The sequence below is a fragment of the Balearica regulorum genome, chromosome 8 (genome assembly GCF_011004875.1).
Source record: "Balearica regulorum gibbericeps isolate bBalReg1 chromosome 8, bBalReg1.pri, whole genome shotgun sequence".
In the NCBI taxonomy this organism is placed as follows: domain Eukaryota; kingdom Metazoa; phylum Chordata; class Aves; order Gruiformes; family Gruidae; genus Balearica; species Balearica regulorum.
Window position 1 is genome coordinate 6428342 of NC_046191.1, and position 20113 is coordinate 6448454.

The window sequence follows — 20113 nt, forward strand, 5'->3', positions numbered from 1 at the left end:
AAACAATGAAAACAGCAAATGAAAAGTAGCAGGGGTGGGCTGTTGCTCTTTTCAGCATATATTGGGGAAACTGTTTGTCTTGATTTTTCTTTCTGGCGGTGTTAATTCTAAGTAGCAAAGAAGCCATTACTGTATTAGGTATCAAGCATTAAATAATCAAGGAGACTGTAGGTGAAATGGTTGCCTGTTGGTGGTAGCAATTTGAGTTTTCATTGTAAAAAATTATTTTACGCAAGAGCACAAAGAGATTCATAGGGTATGTAGGTTACTTGGTAAGTGTGAGAGATCTGCAGCGAGTTGTGTATGTGAAGATGTCTCCTTTTTAATAAGAGAATGGAGAAAACAAATGCAAGTTGTATTAGGAGAATGTGTAGTCTTCCACAATCAAATGCCTTTTCACTGTGGTTTTTCATCACTCTGATATGAAAAGAACCAGGAAAAAATGTCTGGAAGAAGCTCCTATAACAAGCGAGCTTGGAGCGAAGATACCAGTAAAGAGGAGAGACTCATGAAGCCTCTCATAGGAAATGAACTTAATTTGCACTTCTTGGAGGGCCAGCAAATGGAAGACAACCCATGGCTGGAAGCTGATGTGCAGTGCAGGTTTACTAGCCCCCCTCCATTGTCTTCCCTTTACGTGTTGGAGCATTCCCATCACATAGCAACATGAAAAGTTCTTTCTAGACTCCCAGTGCATTTTGATTTCTATTATGAGTCATTTTCTGTCTCCTTTGACTATGAGTAGACTGGTTTCCAAATATATGCATCAGATTTAAGTCCTTAAGACTAGATGTCATGCATCCCCATCCCACCAGACCTTTTCCTCCATTAGCTTGCACTGAAAAGAACAAAATGCTTTTTAGTTATCAGCTTACCTCTTTAAAGTTTACCGTTTCTGCATAACGCTGTGTGATCTTACGGTGATTCTGTCTTTGTAGCAGTTAGCTTCTGTGGCTTTTACTGACTTGATGACACCTCTAGGCTTCTAAATCTTTGAGCCCAACATCTGGATGAAAATAATTTTTGTTGTGCTCTGTTGGGTGGTGAGTTTTTTCCTTTTTAATCTATATAGTGTACTGCTGAGCCAGGCAGACGTAAAATTCCTTCTTGGGACATAGAGACATATATGTTTACACAAGACACATGCAAGGTGCCATATGGCAAAACCCCAGCCTACATTCCCTGCACATCCTTGTGTTTCAAATGTTTGGGAGAACATATACCCCTGTGGAGTCTTTACATGGTCTGCTGGCTAGAACGTCCATAGAAAAGAGAGACTAAATGGACTAAGTAAAATATAGGGGAGTGGAGATCTGGGAGTTTAAAAGTTCAGGGTTTAATAAGTAAATGGAAAAGCAATAACCCACATACAGTTCATAGTAGGCATGCTCTGGCTATTAGTGAATTAAATGACTTCTTAGAGAAAAAAAGCAAAAGGAATAGATTTTCTCAAACAGTGCACGTATGGAAAGATCCTGTCTTCTCAATGGAGTCATATAATCAATGATGAAAACATGTTTACAATAGGAACAATTCAAGTACCCTCATCACAAAATGTGAACTTGGTGTCTTGAAAGAGTCACTCTGAAGTTCTCTTGACCTACAGGCCCTGTCTAACTACAGGCTGCTGTGAAAACCCTGGTGGTGTCCATTTAGAGCAACAAAAAAGACAAACCAAAGGGGATAAGGGCAGGTGAGTGTGTACATAACCCTAAACAGTGTAGAATTTTCTTATACCTCACAGCAATATGCACAATGGCATTTATTCAGGGGATGTGGATTGATTCGTCCTGGTTCAGCTGGTCTCTGGAAGCACGGATCAATCTCATGTGTGAGAGCAGGGAGTTCAAACCAGACAGACTGACAGCAGCTTCTGTGTGTTATGTGTGTTGCTCACATTGAAAAATACAGTTGTCTGGTACCCAGATAGTGTGACCAGCTTCAACTAGGGCTATAACTTGTGCATCTAAATGGAACAATGGATTTGGTAGAGCCAGCTTTGTACAGTGCGGCGGCAGTTTTGTATCTATAGCATCCTGGAATGTGTACTGGAAGGTGAAGTACAGGTTGGAGAGGATTAAAGATGGCATGGAAGAGAGGGTTTCAAACTGAGCTTAGAAATGAAAGGGAAATGGAGATGAGTGGGGAAGTGGGAAAGGAGAGTGAGGCCAATGGCTGTATTTCTGTCTCCTTTGAATGTGTTTATTCATAAGGTGGCAGAGGCACCCCTATTCTCCTGTGTTTGGCAGGGCAAGGAGAATCAAACCTATTGCAAACATGGTCTTCTTAAAAAAGAAAAAGAAATACATCAAATTTCATTACATTGAGCTTATATTCTCCGAGTGCCTATTAGGAGGGTTTTAGGATTTCCTTTTAATTAAAATAATGTTTGTTGAGCTTAATATTTTCCTAAAACATTTATTTTAATGTCTTTTCCCCCTGTTACTAAAATCCAAGCTGTGAGGAAGGATAACTGACCACAAAAAAGGCCAGATGTGCTGAGAACAATATTTTTCAGATTGCTTGGCAACAGGCAAAAGGTGATTCCAAGCCAAGGAGACTCTGTAACAATGAATGTAATGACAAGACCTGTGTTTCATCAGGCTGCAAAAGGTTTTGTCCTGATTGCCACAGAAGAGGGCAATGGTCATTTTTAGTCTGCTCTCAGCTCTGTTTGGGGACACAATTTCAAGGTCTGAGATCCAAATAGGAAGCCAAGAATGTTGAGTTTCAAATTTGAGTGTAGTGAAAGACTCCTTGCGATAGCAGACAGTTATTTCTCTGACAGTCTACTCCCTGTTGCCTAAAATGGTTATATTCTTAGACATCTAGAGTCTAACTCAGAGCATCAACTAAGGCTGTGAAGTCACTGGGACCTAAGCACATGGCATGTGTTTCCCTGAGTCTCGGCCATACTCACTAACTTCAACAAGTGTTGTGAAGGTCTCTGCTGGAAATCTAAACTACATAACATTGCAAGCCTTTTTGGCAGTGAAAGATGTAGTGTATTGTTACTGCATTCTTTGCCTGCCTGTTGGACTCCAAGATTACCTTTAAAATATCATGAAAAAGCCAAATATGGGAGCCATATCTATCTACATGCTTGAAGGTGGAAAGGTTACAGATCTCTAAACTACTGAAATGTTTTAAAATTGCTTTAAGTTCAACTGATACAAAATTAGCCACACATTTTTATTCAGTGATGCTAACCCTGCTCATTCAGTCTTTTTAAAATACTGTGTGTAGTCTGCAAAAAGAAATTCCACAGAACAGAAATAAAATGCAATCCAAATAACTTGTTTTAAAAATAAATTGAACATGAAATAACAAATATAGATGTAGCCAACACTTAGGGCCCAGAATTTACTAGAAAGACACACATGGGTTATATTTATCTTTCACAAGTTTTTAAGATTGATACTCAACAATTTATTTCACTAGCTGGGTTGTTTTAGTTTACAAGAATTTTCTTAGCCCTTCTGTCTTCACTCATACATCAATGTGAAAGTAAAGAAATAAGTATTCCTGTTATAGGATTTTATAGGATGGTTCAAAAAAACTTGGAGAAAAGAGATCCTTCTTTTTTATTCTAATCTTATTGAATGTTGTTGATTTTGACCCTAATCTTTTATAAGTTCCTATCACCCATATCTGTTTTCAAATAGGCAGAGGATCTGCCACCTCTGTTTTGATACACAAATGTAGGACAATTTGGGTCTTGACTCTCACTGTACAGTACAGTCTGCTCTGTAATTAATAAAGAATCTTTTTGCTCTCGCTTACTATGTTTTTATTAAGATAGTGTACAAGCATTATAAAAAAAATGAAGCCAAGTCTCTACCAGTTGTCTGAAACAGGCCTTAAAATGTGAACAGGTTGTAACTGATAGATCTAGGGTGAACCTGGAATGTGGTGTGAGCTGCTTTGTTCATCTTTGAGATATGAACTCTTAAATGCAGCAGTGAAAATTTAGTGCTGCTTTTGTTAACCACTTCAGTCCTCAGGTAAGGACAAACAGCAACAAAAGAGACTCAGAGATCTCTGTCTTGATGCTTTGGAGAAAGAATTGTTGCCTTCCTTTGCCAGACTAAATGAACCAAAGGAGCTGTGTGGGACAAATGGTCATGTTAAAGGTCAGTATGTTTGACTGTGGGCTGCCCAATGGGCTTAAAGAACTGCACAATAATATTTGAACATTTTTAGTAACTTTTCCATATAATGTTGACTTTGATAGTCACTTATCTGTGTAGTTGTTTCCTCAGCATGATGTTCAGATCCTGTGTTTACTACCTGTGCATCACAGAAGACTCAGGTAATTAATGGAACAAGGGAGGAATTCTGGAACTTAATTGAGGCTATTCAGCTCTGAGGGGTTTCTTGCCACCCCAGGAAAGAAACTTAGTGGTGCACAGTATTGATATCGCACAGAGGTGAAATCAAAACACAGAGAGAACTTCCAGAAATACACAGGGTAAAACTTAGCTTGTAATAAAAAGATAGAGTTTTCAAAGCTTTGTGACAGTATATATTCACCTACATAAAGAGTCATCTGGGACCACATCATGTCTGTGTGATTTAAAAAAGGTAATCTTTCATAGTCAAATATTATTGGAAGTCTTGTACTGAATTAGAAATTATTGCTAAGATCTCTTAAAGTGCAGAACTTTCCTCTTTCAAGCGGTGAGAAGCCCAAATGTCTAGAGGTTTGTTGTGTACCAGATGGTGCAAATGACTGCAAAGAAGTCAAGAAAGTTCCGAACATCCCCTCTTTCGGGTCTCCAGGCCAAGATCTGGAAGACCGTGTTTAGGCTGTCTTGTTATGAGCTTGAATATCTAAGTGAAAATAACAGTATTACATTTGGGTAAAGTCTGCTTAAGGCTGTAATGTCGTACATGGCTAATCACACCAGCCTGCTTCTAAAGAGTTTTTCCTTCTCTTAAGCTGTGTCCGTAATAGAAAAATTTAGACCCAAACTCATATCCCTTCTAATAGTGGTTCACTGAAACTGAAGGAGAAACCATAGTTTTTCACAAGGTATAGGAAATCTGTCTCCATGATCACACAGTCGGACTTGCCTTGTAGCAGATGTAAGAACAACTATAGTATCTATTTTCTGGCTGTTATGCTACTTTTCTGTCCCTCAGGCTTGGTGGTGTAGGATTAAGACAAGCCCTCCCATTCACCATAGAGAATGGCTTGACAGGCATAAAAAACTTTGGGAAAGTGTTGATTTTGTTGTTGAAAATGTCAAAAATGCTGTATGTTCATTAATCGTTTTGAAGATTCTGTATTTTGAAGCATTCGGTTCCTCCATTAGAGCCTTCAAGCAGGCAGCATAGTGCTGTGCATCTCTCTTGATGCTCTTTAATTACTGAATGTATAGGAGTCATGGCAGTAACTCCAGCCATACAGTAATGGAGATTACTCAGTGCTAGTTATGTGGAATGGGTTGCTGAGTACAGGTACAGTACCTTCCCTACGATGCATGGCTTTGCTGTGTTGGTGCCTTTTGAGTTAATAATTTTCTCTCAGTGGAGGGCTTTGATGGCCTCTTCCAGCGTGGATGATTTTCACTTGTTTGAGAAAATCTGGTACTGTTTGGTCTTTCACTCATCTCACGTGAGTCATCCAGCTGCCAGTAACAGCGTTCCATTTCTCAGTGTTGTTGTGGTAAATTTTGGATGTCGCATCCAAACAAAACCAAGAATGGCAAATTTTTTTAAAAAAAGAAGTAATTAAAGAGAATGAAGCAGTAAGGAAAAAAAAAAGCAAATGACCTAGTTTGGTCTTTGTGCAAAACCCACAATGCTCTGGGGATATCTAAGTATGTTAGGCAAATATTTCAAATCTATCTCTATTTTGAATGTGAGTCATTTCAATTATATATTGTTTCAGTTATTTGTTCATTGGCCTTAATTAGGTAAACTCCAAAGCACTGCAACATGTGTTTATTGTTGAATAATTACTCTTTTGGTAAGTCCTTGCTCTTATCTTCTTAGCCTTATTAGCTAATTTTATCAGTAAGAATGAAGCCTTCCTGAATGGTAAACAAGATGTTCCTCGGGGAAGAGAGAGAGCTCTTGCCCTTTAGTAGGGTTGTTTTAAATGTTGATCTCATTGTTACACAGACAGGTTTCCCTTTGTCTGAGGAGATTTTCTGTTTTCCTCTAGGAAAATTTACCCCTAGCAAGAAATGTAGAGTTGACTCTGCAGACCTTGACCATTGTGAGCCGTCCTTCCTGAGGTGTGTAGCCTCATCACAATCAATGGGACCAATTCTCACATGCCTTAATCTGGCATAAATCAAGAAAAAACTCCCCCCAAAGTCAGTTACCCCAGAATGAAAGAAGCAAGATATCCAAAATTGAACTAACTTCATTACTCATATGGAAGGAATTGCCTAATTGCAGCCTTTGCACACTGCTGTATCAACCTCTTCCGTTCCCTTCACAAGCATTTAAATGTAAAGACATAAATCAAAACTACAGGACAGAAAAAGAGAAAGACAAAAGTTACCTTGATGGATTCCACTTCTGTGAAATCCTTCTGGAAACCATTCTACTTTTATTAGATTTACTCTCTGTAAATTAGGATTAGTTTTTTGTATGGATTTATGAAATAGCTTGGTTCTAGTGAAAGCAGGATGAAGCCTCTGGTATAAGGCAGGGAGTATGTGCTCTTTTCATCTGTTATTGGTAAGTTACAGTATGTAGGTTAAAGGCCCCTCGATACCAGTGAAAGAGGAGATCTAGTTCCAGACATGGAAAATGCTTAAATCTTGTGTATGCCAGCCAGTGATATTAATATTGTATAAAATAGCCAGTTGTCAAAGGGCCAGATTCTGTTCTCAGCTACACCGGTGTAAACCAGACTTTTTTTCCTTTTTTTTTTTACAGAGGCAATGAATTTGCTTTCACACATGCTTGAACAGTTGAACATAGACTCTGGTTGTCTGTGTTCAGAGACAATCTCTCAGTTCTTATTTGAATTGCTGGCGGGGGGGGGAAAGTGAGCCGCTGGTGTTGTTTTTTGTCCGTCATTGTTCCAACTCCCATGCGGTGGGAAGGTTTCAGAGGACTTTGATGGAAGTGTGACTTTGTACAAGGCACTGTTGTGCAAGAAATTTTTAGCTCTTGTTAATAAATCTGTAAGGTACTTTATGAAGGCAAGTGTATGGTGGGTTGGCTGAAACACATGTAATTTCATGGATTTAGCGTAAGTGTTCTGTTCCTTTGCAGTGAGAAAATGTATTTTCTGTTCTGACAGCTACAAGAGAAGATAATCATTTTTGACAGCGCAGGGATAATGTTCATGTTATTTTAGGAAATCTCCATCTTCACACAAATAGGTATCAGTGTGTGCTACAGTTGGTATTGCTGAACTTTGGTGGAAGCTTTAAGTTTCTGTGTTTTGATAGTATGATAAAATTGATAAAATGCATATTTAGAAAGCCCTAATGAATTTCAAACTTGTATAATTTGGGGAATGAAAGAAAGTGTTTTTATTACGGATTCAGTATAAATCTTAAACATTTTAAAAGAATCCACAGTGTTTTGGAGGGAAGATACATCTTGAATATATTCCAGGTAACTTTGCTGATGGAAAAAGTGAGGAGCTGTGAATTGGGTGTTGTAGGTATGACCGATTTACCAACCTCTCTTGGTTGTGTGGCCTTTAAAAGTGTGTAGAACTTACTTCACCAGTGTTCAACAGTGTATTTAGATACCCTTCAAATGTGATTAATGTATCCAAATTAACAACCACTAGTCTGATTATACAATCTTGCTAAGGTAGATATTATCCCTGAAGTGAGTTAAATTATGCCGGGATAAAGCCAAAATAGGAATGGAATAAAGCCTGATGGAGCTGTGGACTTGAGAGGATATAATGATCATTTGTGTCATAATTACAAGCAGGGCAGAGCTAATGGTCACAAACCCCACTATAAGCTGAAAGGCATCCAAAGTGATCTTCTTAAATGCCTCATTCCAAAACCACCACATACACCTGACTGCCCTGCACAGGCCAGAAGGCACTATCTTTCTGTACAGCTTCGTAGTCTCTTCAGAGTCATTCACAACAATCACAGAATATCAGTGAACTCTGAATATAAATCTGAAATAACTAGAACATATGTATTAATTACCACGAAGATGGCTAACGGCCCATTTTGTACAGATTAAGTACAAATCAGTTTCTCTTAAAAAAATCTCACGTTATCATTCCTAAAAATCTTACCAGGGTGTTTTGTTTATATAAACAAAAGCTGGCCTACACTTCCTAAGACGTATCACATGCCTTGTTGGTATTGTGATGGAGCTGTGTAGGAAAAACCCACTATTGTTTTTCCAATTTTAAAGATTCTGACTTCTTAAAAAAAATGAAAAATAAATAAATGGTCAAGGAATGTAATATATCAGGAAACAGTGAAAACTTTTCACTGGAAACAAGGAATTCTATTCTGGAAATGTCACAACAATGCCTCACAAGACTTGTAATTTGGGTGTCACATGTACCCACTCTTTTCTGTGGGTCTGGATGCTTGCCTGGACTATGGACTATCTGCCATGGTCTTCCCTATTACAATAGTGCCGTGGAGCACAGTGGGGAGGCTGTGGATCCCAGCCAGGGGAGGAGAATGGACTTTTGTGCTGTGATCCTTCTCACAACTTCTCCAGTTACCAGAGACTTTTTCTGCCTTCCCCAGTCACCTGTTTCTTCTCGTTTATACTCACCAAAAACCTGAACGTGATTCTCATCGCTTTCAAAGCATTCATTGACTGTAATTATAGAGGACCACAGCAGGTCAGGCTCTCCCACTTGCTTTTCGTTAGCTATAGGGATAGCAGCTGTCCATAAGAGGAAACACAGGTTCATGTGTGTTAAGGGTACCTTTGCTCTGAGGAGCTGTGCTGAAGCAATAACTGACTAATGAGCCCAGTCTGATTGGAACTTCAGAAATGTTGTAACAAAACTGCAATAATTGCAAAACTTCATTACTACAATTTAACTTACCCTTATATAATGAAAATATCATTAACTAGATATACTGTGATATCTGCTTAATGATGTCATATTATACCTATATAGCATAGGTGTAATACCTATATAATGTAGGCGTAAAACTCAGTACAGGCTGAGTGATGACTTGATTGAGAGCAGCCCTGCAGAGAATCACTTGGGGATACTGGTGGATGAAAAATTGGATGGAGGCTGGCAATGTGCGCTTGCAGGCCAGAAAGCCAACCATATCCTGGGCTGCATCAAAAGCATCATGGCCAGCAGGTTGAGGGAGGGGATTCTCCCCCTCTTACTCTGCTCTCATGAGACCCCACCTGCAGTACTGCATCCAGCTCTGGGGGCCCCAGGACAAGAAGGACATCGAGCTGTTGGAGGGAGTCCAGAGGAGGCCATGAAGCTGATCAGAGGGCTGGAGCACCTCTCCTATGAGGACAGGCTGAGAGAGTTGGGATTGTTCAGCCTGGAGAAAAGAAGGCTCTGGGGAGACCTTATTGTGGCCTGTCAATATGTAAAGGGGGCTTATAAGAAAGATGGAGAAAGACCAATTCCAAACCATTTTGTGATTCTATATCAATATATACCTGCTCTGGATAATAACACAAATTATAGTGTTGAAATGGTAGTTGTGCTGTCAATGGCAGGTTCAATGTGGGTTTTAGTAGAAGGACCAGACCTGAGACCAGTGTAAAGTTATTTGTGATGAGGATGTTTGTAAATCCTATGGCTACTCGGAGGGATTAATTTTGCTCAACTGCAGCTGTCTAAAAGTCAGGTACTCAGTTTAAGTTGCTTATTTAAGTGCCTTCTATAGTCAAGGGAGAGAGGAAAGCGTGTCCTGAAGTTGCGCAAGCCCATCTTAGACACCTGTTTTGAGATGGCTGAATGACATAGGCATTGTCTGGGTAAAACTCATAGACAGCAAGACTATGGTGAGATGAATAGTAAAGGACAAACCTTGATGCTTGTGAGAATGCATGAAACTGAGCATAGGCTTTATCTTTTCTGTCACTTTGACTGCAGAATTAATTTCTTCCTCAGTATGCAACACTCAATGCTTCCGTAGAGAATGGACTAACTGCAATGCTGTCTAGTTCTATAGTACCCACCATCATGAGGTACAAGGGTGAAGGAAGTACTTTCTGGACTCTGTATGAAATCTGCAGAAATACGCTTGCCATTAGTATCTGGCATATTACATTTTGTCTCTGTGAAAAAAACAGATTAAAGGGAGATCTCATTTTAAAAGTATGATTTATATACAATGGTGAAAATGATGGTAAATGGCTATTGTGACTTCGTTAGCTAGATTCTGAAAGCTACTTCTTACAAATACTTTATACGTGCTTATCTGTGACTATTCAATTAGTTCACTAGAGGTAAAACCCCCAACTAATATGTTTTAAATTAGATGGAATTGTTAGCATTTGACCAATGCAATCTAAATTCTCAATTCCTCCTTTGTCCTCTCTTTTTAGCTAGATTATAATTTGTGGTTATATATATATATTTCTGAAGAATATTGCTATAGCTCTAGTCTGTTTTTCCAAGTCTGGTAAAATTTAATATTCACCAGAGCAGAATATATTATCATTAGCATTTATAATAATAGCTTACTTGGAAAATACAGTTAAACGTAGACATTGAAACCAAATTAGTTTCATTTTTTCACACTGTTGACCTGACATTAAAGTAGAAACATGCCCATCTAAAGTCATAATCACAGAAATAATTGTCTGCAAAGAAAAACTTGACTTACGTCACTGTTTTCAGAGAGCTCCTCTCCCTGAAAAATAAAGAAACTCTGAAACATTCCTCTCCAAAATCTAACACAAGCAAGACTGTACCATAAAAATACACAGAAGGAAGGCAAGCTATCAGACTAAGTTTTTTTGAGTTAGGTTATGAAGTGTAAAATAGCCACAAAACTTAAAAAGGGAAGTAAACAACCATAATTCACAGATCCAGATTTCTTTGGAATTAATTTTTGCTTCCTTGTGAAACCTTTCATTTCCACTACCATGTCATTTACAAGAATTTTACAAGGAGATCCAAAATAAGCCTACAAAATATGCAAATGAGCACACAAAATAATGAGCATAGAGGGTTCTTAGTCAAAGGCTTATGCTTTTTTTTCTTTTTTTGACAGTGAACGGTGGCTACAATCACTGTAATTTGATTTCTGAGAAGAAGAACATGATGGACATGGAGATGACAAGTAGCTCAGTACCTGTCTGCAGACAAGGTCTATTCATCCACACAGGAAACCCACTTATGCGAGACCACCCGCTGTCCTGTGAGAGATTGCTTCATGTTGGTCAACTGAACTTGACACACTCAGATATAAGGTATCATTGCAAGATTTATCAGTTGATATACTTTGCTTTTCTGGAGTGCTTCTTTGTTGGAATGATTTCCCAGTAGCATCTGTGGATGCTACATTTGAGAGAGAATTTTTGTCTTCTACTTCATTTTGGAAGTCCCTTGGATGCTGATTTAACCCCACTGCTCATTTGCAGGTTCACACTGCAGGGACACGCACGTGTGCACAGACAACTGTCCAAGGCAGTGCCAGGAAGAGTTACTGTATAGACAGCTGCATCCCCCTGTATTGAAGTTTAAACACCGCTTCTTTGTGGGGGGACTCTTCCAGCATGCTCAGAAGTCAACGAGAGTTTTGCCAGGGGTCAGACTTGCCTCCTCTGTATCCCCAGCCTCCACCCCAATGCCATGTTGTTTCCAAATTGTAGCCTGGAAGGCAGGGATGATACTTACTCCCAAACCAATGCCTCCCATATGGCAATTTGGCATGGCACCATCAAACCTACAGGAAGCCAATGCTACTTTTATTTGTACAGCATTTCCTTTAATGAAGTATTTTCAATGTTCCCATACAGCCACATCCTTGGTATTTGCTTTTAAGGCTGTAATGTGAAAATTTGGTCTCTGGTTTTGATATATACACTGTAGTTGGATATGCTATGAACAGAATCTCTATTTAAACATTTGCTATAAATTAATTATATGAAAACACAGAACTCCATTTTTTGTGTTGTTGTTACAAATTTAACATTACCAGATTTTAAACAAGTACCCTAAACAGACATCCATTGTGAATAGAAGCCTGCTACAAATTAAAATCTGTCCATCTATTTTAATTATGCTGCTTTTTGGCAGGGGATATAATATGGAATAATCTTGACCTTTTTGAAGAGCTGTAGAAAAGAAAAACCTCAATAAAGTTGCAGCCTTTATCTTAGATATTTGGAATAATTGGCACTCTGTGCACAGAACCATCAAGCCCAAATTTCTGTAGTCACAGCAAAAGGAAATATGGCCTATAGGTTGGTTTTGGAAATCTGACTGTTTCTGATTTTATTATACATATTTATGTCTTGTTTCCCCTTTTCCATTTGCTGATGGGGTAAGAACATCTGTGTTTTCAGGAGGAGGAGGCACAGCAATATGGCAAGCAAGTGGAAAGAGCTGTTTGTTTATTTGTTTGTCTGAAAAGGACAGATAATATCCATGCCACATAACAAAATATTCTGCTATCCCGACAAAGATTTGTGGATGCTGTTGCAGCTGGATGTAAGTCTGCTCCCTCCTAGCTTCTTTATGGCTCAATGTGGGACTGGCTGTTATCAAGTTTTTTTTATTCTGTCAGTGAGGACAATTATGAAACAAAGATAATTAGGGCAGGAGTAAACAAAAGGAGGAAGCGAGTACTCTGCTTAGATCTTTCTGAACCTTTTTGTAAAATGTATAATGAGGAAATGACAGATGCCTGCATACCAGGCATCACAGTACCCACCCTCAGAAATATGAACCCCTTCCAGCTCCCATTTGGAAGAGGATTCCCAGAACAACATAAAGAGTTGTCTGCTGCATAACATGAGAAAATAGCAGGTGATAGGCCTGATTCCCTCCCCTTTGCTTTGCAGCATGGTATAAAGGCTTAAGGCTTTGCTGCTTCTAAGCAACAGTTTGGAATTGTTTGGAGAATATCCTGAAGGACCCTTCCATTCCTTTACGGGTTGTTTGAGAGTCCCACTAGTCATCCTCTGTTTGTATGTCCACCTGGCTAATACTACTTCTGTCTGCATGGGATTTGCAAGGTAAAGCCAATGCCCAGCTCTGCTCTGTGGACCTCATAGACACAGTCTAATTTTATCACCGTGCTACTCACGAGACACCTGGTACAGAGCCAAAACCTTGGCATGTGACAGAGGGTGGACAGCAGTTGGGACGATTTCTGCTCATGGTGTTCATGATGCTAAAGGTTCTTGACAAGCAACTAGCAGAAAACATGGTCTTTCCCTGAAGACCTGAAAACAGGAGAACATAACTGAGCTGGGGGTGAATGCCCATTAGGGTCCAGTGAAGTCAACGGGAGCCAAGGGTGCTCTGTGCCTCCCCAGATTTCAGCCTTCATTAGAAAACAGATGAGAGAAATAGGGCTGGAATGGACAGATGCTGGAGCCCACAGAAGTCAGAGCAAACTCTGTTTGGTTGTTCTGCCCAGCTGTAGTGACCAGCACAGAAATAATGGGAAATACAAATTCAAACAATCTCTCTGGGTTGAGCTTTGAACCACTCTGCATTTCTAGGATATGGAACATCCAAGGAAAACCCAAACAAACCAGAGAGCACCTCCCCTAGCAATCCAAAATCTCCCTCAGGATTTGGGGTTATGATTGGCTTTGTCCTTTTTTCCCCTCAGTGCACTGCAACTTGTTTTTCCTTCAGTGCATGAAACTACCCTTCAGCTACAGCTTCTCCCTGAATCACTTTCTCTCAGAAACTGTATTCTAGGGATAACTGCCTTAATCCAAAAATCACCATCCCTTTTCTTCCTGGCCCCTTTTCCCCACTCTCTTAATAGCTTTTAAGTTGTGCAACACAATTGCTACATGCTATCTGTGAATGCAATGTGTGTGGGACTGGAAAAGTCCTAATACCTTCTTTACCACAATTGGAGTCAGCACACAGCTAGTGCTGGCCTTTTGTCAAATAATCCATTATCAGACACGGCAAACCCGCCCACACTGTGCTCAGTGCTCGGCATATAAAACCCAAGGAAGATGTCAGAGCAGTCAGATAGTGTTGCAAAGGGTCCCTGGATGTGCAGCAGAACAATCCCCTCCAGCTTCTTATAACTGTCAGTTATCACTGATTACACATTTACAGTGGCAATTGAAGGCATGTATGTTTTGTAAATAATCTGGAGATTTCAGATACAGTTGTCTTTTCCTCTGAGGGCAGTTGGGAACTGCAGTACTTCTGGCATGGTGCTACTGGCCTCGTGCTCTGGCTCCAATTACCACGTAAGGGAGTCTCTTTGGAAACACTGCCTTAGTATCCTCTGAGAGGCCGCTGTTGCTCTTCGAAGGCCTTACACTCAGCTTTCATGTGCTTAAGCAGCAATTCTGTTGCCTCTGACTGTCCATCCCTGGTACATGGATGCTCCCTGTGAAGAGAGGTTTGTGGGATATGTTCTCCTGCCGACCCCCCTCCCTTCCAGGGTTGCCTATCTGGAAGCTCCCCAGAGCTGCTCATGCTGCTCCACATGTCCACACAGTGCTCTTTACACTGTCCTGCTATCCTTTGTCCCTCTCGCTCTCCTCTTGACTGTTTCACATGTATTTATATTTTGCTACTGTCCAGAGATTATGAAATCCTTATGGCCAGCGCTGCCTTTGTGTACACAGGCCTTTGTGTATCTGATCCCTGGCTGTAACAGCAAGATGCCATTCCAGGAACAAATAGTCAATGGGTATAAGAGGAGCCATCCAGCAAGTTGGATGCCAGACACCTTGTCTCTTGCATCAGTTTTGTTTCAGTGCCTCTTCTCCCCTCACCCCCCCAGGACTGGGAGGAATGAGCAGGGCTTTCCCTAGAGTAGTGATGACAAAATTCTGCCAAAAATACAGAAAATTTGCATTAATGCAACCTTGACATTAAGTACCCCAACACTCAAACATCGAGAAATTGAAAGAATGCCAGATTCTTCCAGCACAGTTAACTAACACAGGGTATAGAATGTATTTAAATATACAGTGCTACAGAGGAAACTAGCTCCTAGAAAGGACTTGCTTCTGATCTGCACAAGCAGCCTGTGCTTATCATTATGTAGGCAGAGCTTGGATAAGACATGGCTGTGGCAATGGGAAGCATGAATTCAGTGCCTTCATCTCATTTGCTTTTGAAATAAGGTATTTCAGCTTGCCTTTTGGTTCGAAACTCCCCTCTCTTGTGTGTCTCACATTCTGCACTGCAGTGTTACAGCAATACAGTCCTGACTCCAAGTAAGATCTTGTGCTGGAAATGCAAATTGATGTTTCTGGGAGTTTTGGAACCTAATATTTCTCAGGACAGGGATGTTTGTATTCCTCCTGCAGGTACTCTGCACTGAGTCCAGCTTGAAATCCTCAATTTCTGGCAAGATAGGAGCTTTACATAAAGCTTAATAATATGACTGGAACATTAGCTGGAACATTAGCTTTATGTGATGTTAGAAATGTATTGTGTTTACTATAGTCTGAGTCTTTGGGACCACTAAACTATGATACAAATTGAATTATTTAGAAGAGTTCTCGTGCAGAAGAAAGTAAGTAATGGGAAATACTGTGCCTGGCATGATACGCTGTAAAACCTTTCTCAGAATGAGTTTAAACCAGCACGCTTTCTACTGAGCAATGAAGCCACAAGCAAGCAGGGCAGGGTTTCCCAACTATGTGCAATAAAAGGTTTTTACGTGAGCTTATGCCACATATTTTACAGACATATGGTTCTGTAAATGTTAAAAAATAATGTATGAATACTGTTGGGTTTGTTGTGTCAGTTTTGTTTGGTTTTTTTTTTAAATTTACCATCTGCAAAACCAGGTGCTTTAAGTTTACCCTGAGACCAACTGTGCAAACCTAAAGGGAGAAATTACAGCTAATGGATTATGGAAACCTCTAAAATTTTTAAATGTAGCCTTCTTAAACTTCTGGTGGTAAATGCAAGATCTGATTGTTCTGTAGCAACGAATGAATGAGTGGTAGGGAATTTCACTGCTCTCATGACCTTAAAGATTTTTTTATATCAAGCCCTACTGGTTAAAAACTGTTGGAGCTTAGAAACCTGTCACTAGCAAATGCAGTGTTGGCAGTCATGTGCCTCAGACAGGTGTCATTTTTTGAGGACCGTAATTTCATGGGAAGGAAGTCTTTTTCAGGCTTTTTGTTGTTGTTTTGTTTTTTTTTCTAATTGGTAGTTCTTTGAGAGCTGTTACCAAGGAAGTGTTAGAAGTCATCCCAGCTTCCTGTCTTAATGTTAGTGGTGGACTAATGGAAATAATAGTGATAAAATCATCTGAGTCATAAAATGAATGTGATTTATTCAGCAGCTTCACAGTTTAATGTCCAAAATACCTTATGCATATATGTTCCATTCTTTAAGATGTGTGAGATTTGTTTTAGCTGCGATGTCACACACAAGTTGCCAAATGGCCAGGTTTTCTTCAGCCTTTGTGGTGCTAACATCAAAAAAGCATAAAATTCATTTAAGTGGAACATGTCAGCGTAAGAGCCATGGAGCACCTCTCTGGAGGGTTTATTAATTCAGGTACAGCTTTCCTGCACACAGATGTACTGTTTCCTCTTCTCGGTCTGGCACATCGCTGCATGATGAAGCCATAGGTTAAATCCTACCATGCTTTAGGGATATGTAAGGAACACTCGCTGGTCCTAAGAGAAAACACACAGTTGGGTCATCCACAGTAAATGTTTATAGCTGAGATAAAGTGTTTTATTTTAAGGCATAAACCAGTTGCTAACTGCTTAGAAGAAAATGTTAGTAGGAAACATTTCCTAAATGCAGTGTTTTTCTGAAATGTCTATGTGGGGTTCCTCGAGCTTCTGCTTCCTGAGTGATTTTGTTTCAGCACACATCAAAAAAAGATTAAAAATCACTTCTGCAGAACAATCTTCTTTTGATTCGCAGACCCGTGTGGACCTTAATATGAAAAATGGAAATGGGAATACCTAGACAGCCAGTTTAAATCTACTGGTTGTAAACTTTTCCTAGTTATCTTCTGTACACCCCTTACAAGTAAATACTCAGCTGATCTCTCATCGAATCCAGACCACTGGTTGATAGTGAGCCATTCTTTCTATGCCTTTTTTCCACACTGATCTTGCTCCTTTTTTAATTTAGCGAAGGAAAGCATCTCTCTGAGATGTAAGCAAAGCTCAGTTAGCCTTTTTGGATTCGTGTGAACAAGAATGCCAAGGCATTTTCCCAGTGTGCTCTGAGGAAAATGCCGATATTTGAATAATTCAAAAATGCCCAAAGCTCTCAAACTTCGTTCTCAGCTATTGTTTTGCCCAATCTATTATGCATTGAAAACCTAGATTGTGATTGATGAACTGCCCATAGCAGTGGAGGGGAGATTGTCTGTTCCGTGCGTAACCCACTGTGTAAAATTAATCCTGTGTAAAACGATGCTGCCTTTACAAGGGTTGTAGAGGGAACATTGCAGAATTTTTTGGTGTAATTGCTGTGTTAGACAGGCAACATTCAGCACAGTGCAAGTGCTTCCATTCTCCAGGGCTTAACAAATGTTGTGTCTTGTACAAAAATCATAAATCCTATGGTAGTTAGTGATGCGTAACAAAAACTGTATTACAGGTCACCCAGGTTTCAAGACTCAGTAGATTCTGCTGCTCCATGCCTGAATGGAAGTCACCCAGCTCAGCACATTAAACAGGAATGCCTGAGTGATTATAAGGTTCTGTCTGAGGCTTCCACGCATAGGAGGATTACAGAGGGAATGGAGCTGAGAGCCTCCGGTAGTCTGCATCCTGAAATAGATCTAATGAATAATAGCTTTACAAATTCACTTTCATCCTACTTGTTTAATAATGAACATAGCTCCTCCCTGGGTCCTTTGTCACTTGGCACCCATCAGCACTCGGCCAGGCTACAAACAAGCAACCTGAAGAAGAGATGCATCTCTGTTGTGCCGTCTTCAGCTGAAGGAATTGATATTACAGCTATCATCCGCACATCGCAGACGTCACTGGTCACCTGTGTGAATGGACTGCGAACTAATTCAGCTGGCATTTCCTCTCATCCTGTGGAGATCAGTCATCACAGTGCTCAAAAATCCTCTCGACCTCAGTCTTGCTCTCAGCCTGGAAACCCTTGCAGTATTCCCTCCCCTCCAGCATGTCTTGTACCTATTTCCGCTGAATGTGACAGAGGTGACTGTGAGCAGATACAAATGCAGCAAGTTGAGGAGAATGGAAGCCTCAGCCTTATGATGAATGGTACTAGCATTCCTCATCAAAACACCTCACACAGCACCCAGAAGGTGAGTTTCTTAAAACAAGAACCAGCTGACGATTATTCCTCCACTGCTGATCTTTTTCGACATCACCAGGGGCTGCCTCCCCCTTACCATCTACACCAGCAGCTAAGCCAGACTCAAGGGACACTGCCGCACTTACACACCTCTATGTCTCCGAAGTCTCTTCAGCCCAGCGACGGAGATGAACAGGACCTCAGCAATGGCAAACAGGTCTGTCGGTGGATCGACTGCAGTGCCACTTACGACCAACAAGACGAACTGGTCAGACACATAGAAAAGACTCACATTGACCAGCGGAAAGGAGAGGACTTCACTTGCTTTTGGGCAGGCTGTGTACGCCGATATAAACCCTTCAATGCTCGTTACAAACTGCTGATTCATATGAGGGTTCATTCTGGAGAAAAACCAAACAAGTGCATGGTAAGTCTGGAATATATTTGTTTGAATAGAAACATACTACTCTGCTCTTTTTCTCGCTCTCTCTTCAGTCTTATTCCAATATAATTGTTGTGCTTTCCTGTAACTTAGTCTGCAGCAGGCTAAAGGGGAATTGGAGAAAACCTTAATCTACAAGGAAATGTTTGAGTAAGAAATACTGTAGTTCTTGGAAAAGGGATTCAGTTTCCTTATATGAGAGCTTAACTTTTAATACAGTGCTTTATTTTTTTTAATATTCATTAAAGCATTAATAAAGTGATGATCAAAGCACACAGCAGTCATTTAACGTAAAACAAGTCACTGAGCCTCGGGTGACATTTTTAATCAAGAAACATAAAACACATCTAATGAAATTCTTTTCATTCCTTCAGCTGAACAATAACCCATACAGTTGTGAGTGCAAAAGTTTAAAATGGTAGTTTAGAAAAGAAAAGGAAACTTGTTAGGGATTTCAAACAGTTAAAAGAATAAAAGGAGTATCTTTAATTACATTTTTCAAAGGTTGTTAGGGGTTTTTTTAATTTGCAAAACAGAACTTTAAAAATAAGTAAAAACCATTGTTCTCTTCTGATCAAGAAGATGTAAACAACATCAGTGTTCCAAAAAGAGGATCTTGGGAATAACACCATCTCTGCATCTGCCCACCATGATGACAATATGGCCAAACTAAAATAAAAGTTAATGACTTCCATTAAGCTTTCCACATGTTTGAAACAACAATGATATAAGACCCTGACTGAAACAGATGAAGCAAAACAAGTTTGACATAAGCTTCCAAATTGGGCCGTGAAATTTGGAAAGTCTTATTTGTAACACCCACATGCGCACGCGTGTGCGTGCATGCACATACACACACGCACACGCACAAATAAGTACAAACAAGGGAATGGTTATGGCAGCAGGTTGTGGTTCTTGATAGACACAATTTTTGACTATATGTCTATTTTATTGTTTTGATCAGAGAATGATATAATGGAAAATGCTTGTAAGGAAGTTAGATCAAGACAAACTTTTCCATGGCAAGCTGTAGCTTTCTATGGAGGAATAAGAAAGAATGTTTATATAAAAAGGTTACTTTTTTTTCACTTTTTCAAGGAAAAGCTTGCTGGCCTGCAATGGTTATGGAAGGGAGAAGGAAGAAAACAACAGTATTCAAAATGTTTTACAGAGAAGAATATTCTCATCCTGATTTATCTTTTTACTTCCATTTGATAAATGAAAAGCATTATCTTAATGTCTGCACTGTTCAGTGGGTATTCCCTAAAATTATACTGGAAGCAATGCAGATATTTGGAGAA

General features: G+C 39.8%; 1 protein-coding gene across 5 annotated transcripts in view; it reads left to right on the top strand.

Moving 5' to 3' along the window:
• The window catches only part of GLIS1 (GLIS family zinc finger 1), a 204846-nt gene that overhangs the window by 84627 nt on the left and 100106 nt on the right, over nucleotides 1-20113 (top strand). For all 5 annotated transcript variants that reach the window (XM_075759369.1, XM_075759368.1, XM_075759367.1 and 2 more), the window contains 2 exons: nucleotides 11169-11367; nucleotides 17696-18797. In XM_075759369.1, coding sequence (XP_075615484.1) covers nucleotides 11169-11367; nucleotides 17696-18797 — 1301 coding nt within the window. The remainder of the gene's footprint in view (nucleotides 1-11168; nucleotides 11368-17695; nucleotides 18798-20113) is intronic.